At 51.5% G+C, this 1,575-nt stretch overlaps 1 protein-coding gene across 1 annotated transcript; it reads right to left on the bottom strand.

Annotated features, from left to right (window-relative positions):
* Window positions 1-104: 104 nt before the first annotated feature.
* SDRG_13125 (hypothetical protein) lies at window positions 105-631 on the bottom strand (the record flags this gene model as incomplete). Its single annotated transcript, XM_008619208.1, has 4 exons — window positions 105-113; window positions 157-232; window positions 287-352; window positions 396-631. The coding sequence occupies 4 exons, from the start codon at window positions 629-631 to the stop codon at window positions 105-107; spliced, it is 387 nt and encodes a 128-aa protein (XP_008617430.1).
* Between the last annotated feature and the right edge of the window lie 944 nt (window positions 632-1,575).

Genomic DNA, 1,575 nt, shown 5'->3' with positions numbered 1-1,575 from the left:
TAAGAAATACGTACACGATGCAAGAATGAGAGGGAGGTGGTACGAACAATGATGCCAGCGACGGCGGCCACTTGACGCTGCTGGTGAGGACAACCGGCGACAGATCAAACGTACTAGCGGTGCGTGCGTTGAGATACCGACGACATCGAGGCTTACGTACAGGTCCGTGAGCGCGCTCCACTGTGTTGCTTGAATGGCGCTGAGGTCGACTTTTGAAATGTTTGAGAGTGTCCTGCCCCTTGATCCCATTGGCTTTGTGGGAAAAGAAGGAGGTATAGGGACGTACAATTTTGTGAGCGTCGGTGGCAGCTTCATCTTGACGAGCGTGAGAGTCGACCAGTTGGCAACCGTGCTAGAAGGTGCGTTAGCATGGAGATAGAAGAGTGTCGTCGTACAGGTTGGGTTGAGTGTAGCCGCTGAGATCGCCAATCGCGTCAAACCGCACGTAGCTGCTCCAATCGGACGAGAACGAGTCGTAGACCTTGCAGTTGGGTCGGACGCCGCAGACTGGCACCGTCGTGCATGAGGCATCGGCGACCAAAATGGACGCGTTCGCCGCCAACGACAAGTCGGCGTACGCGCAGCTACCGAGCGCGCGCTCGACGATCGCAAGCACCAGCAGCAAGCGCATGGAAAAAGTCGAAATGCAACAAAAGATGGGCGCGAAGGAGATCACCTTTTAACAATCCAGTGCAAAATTCAGCAAAACTTGATCGCTCCCAATAGCGTATGCACGTCGATCGGGTTGCTATTTGACAATATAGTGATGTACAAATATTGGTGTCGCTTCCTGAATGTCATCGTCCACAGGCTCCACGACAACAAGGCCTTTGGCTCTTTTGTTGCACTAGGAGCTACAGTGCAGTAGGAATAATGGATGTGGAACTGGACAGCCGAGGAAATTTCCCGACCAAGCAAGCGTACCGGTGTATTCTGAACGTACATGGCTTGATGGACAAATCGACACAAAAATACGACAGTCGACAGAGAACGCGCACTCATTCCAAGAGTCTTCCATGCTGACGAAGTATTCCGCTGCTGCGCGCAGCTACTGTCCCGCGATTGCATGTCCGGCATGTGATCCATTGCGCCGCCCCATCGCTTGGCGCTTTGCTTGATGCACTTCGCGATGAGTCATGGTGTGCTAAAAAATTCCGTATCTTCAACTTTATTCTTGCGTAGTAACGTTAATACATGTACATGTATATACCTCATTTCAAGAACAACGCTCAGCTCATTCCTCTGCACCAGTGGCTCATTGCTTGTAGGCTCCGCCATTGTGATTGGCCAACGTGCAACCAATCAAGCTCCAAATCTTCCTCGTCGTACATTGCATGGCGCAGGTTGCACCAGACATGCGGTGTCAGACATGTGTTTTGCGTCGCTTTGGCAAACTGCGAGTGCGCTATGTTGGAATGTAAGGGCGTTGACGTCCGTTAAAGGTTGTCGGGCGGAATCCTTCCTCGGGTGTGGTGGCACAAATAAAAGTTCTTTCAAGTGCATACTAAGCTCACAAATCACAACTAAATCGAGGATATGCAAATCGCGGCGGACGCTGCTTAAACTTGGCACTTG

This window comes from Saprolegnia diclina, assembly GCF_000281045.1.
Source record: "Saprolegnia diclina VS20 unplaced genomic scaffold supercont1.55, whole genome shotgun sequence".
NCBI lineage: Eukaryota > Oomycota > Saprolegniomycetes > Saprolegniales > Saprolegniaceae > Saprolegnia > Saprolegnia diclina.
Note: the sequence above shows the minus strand (reverse complement) of the source record. Positions and strands in the feature narration are given on the sequence as shown.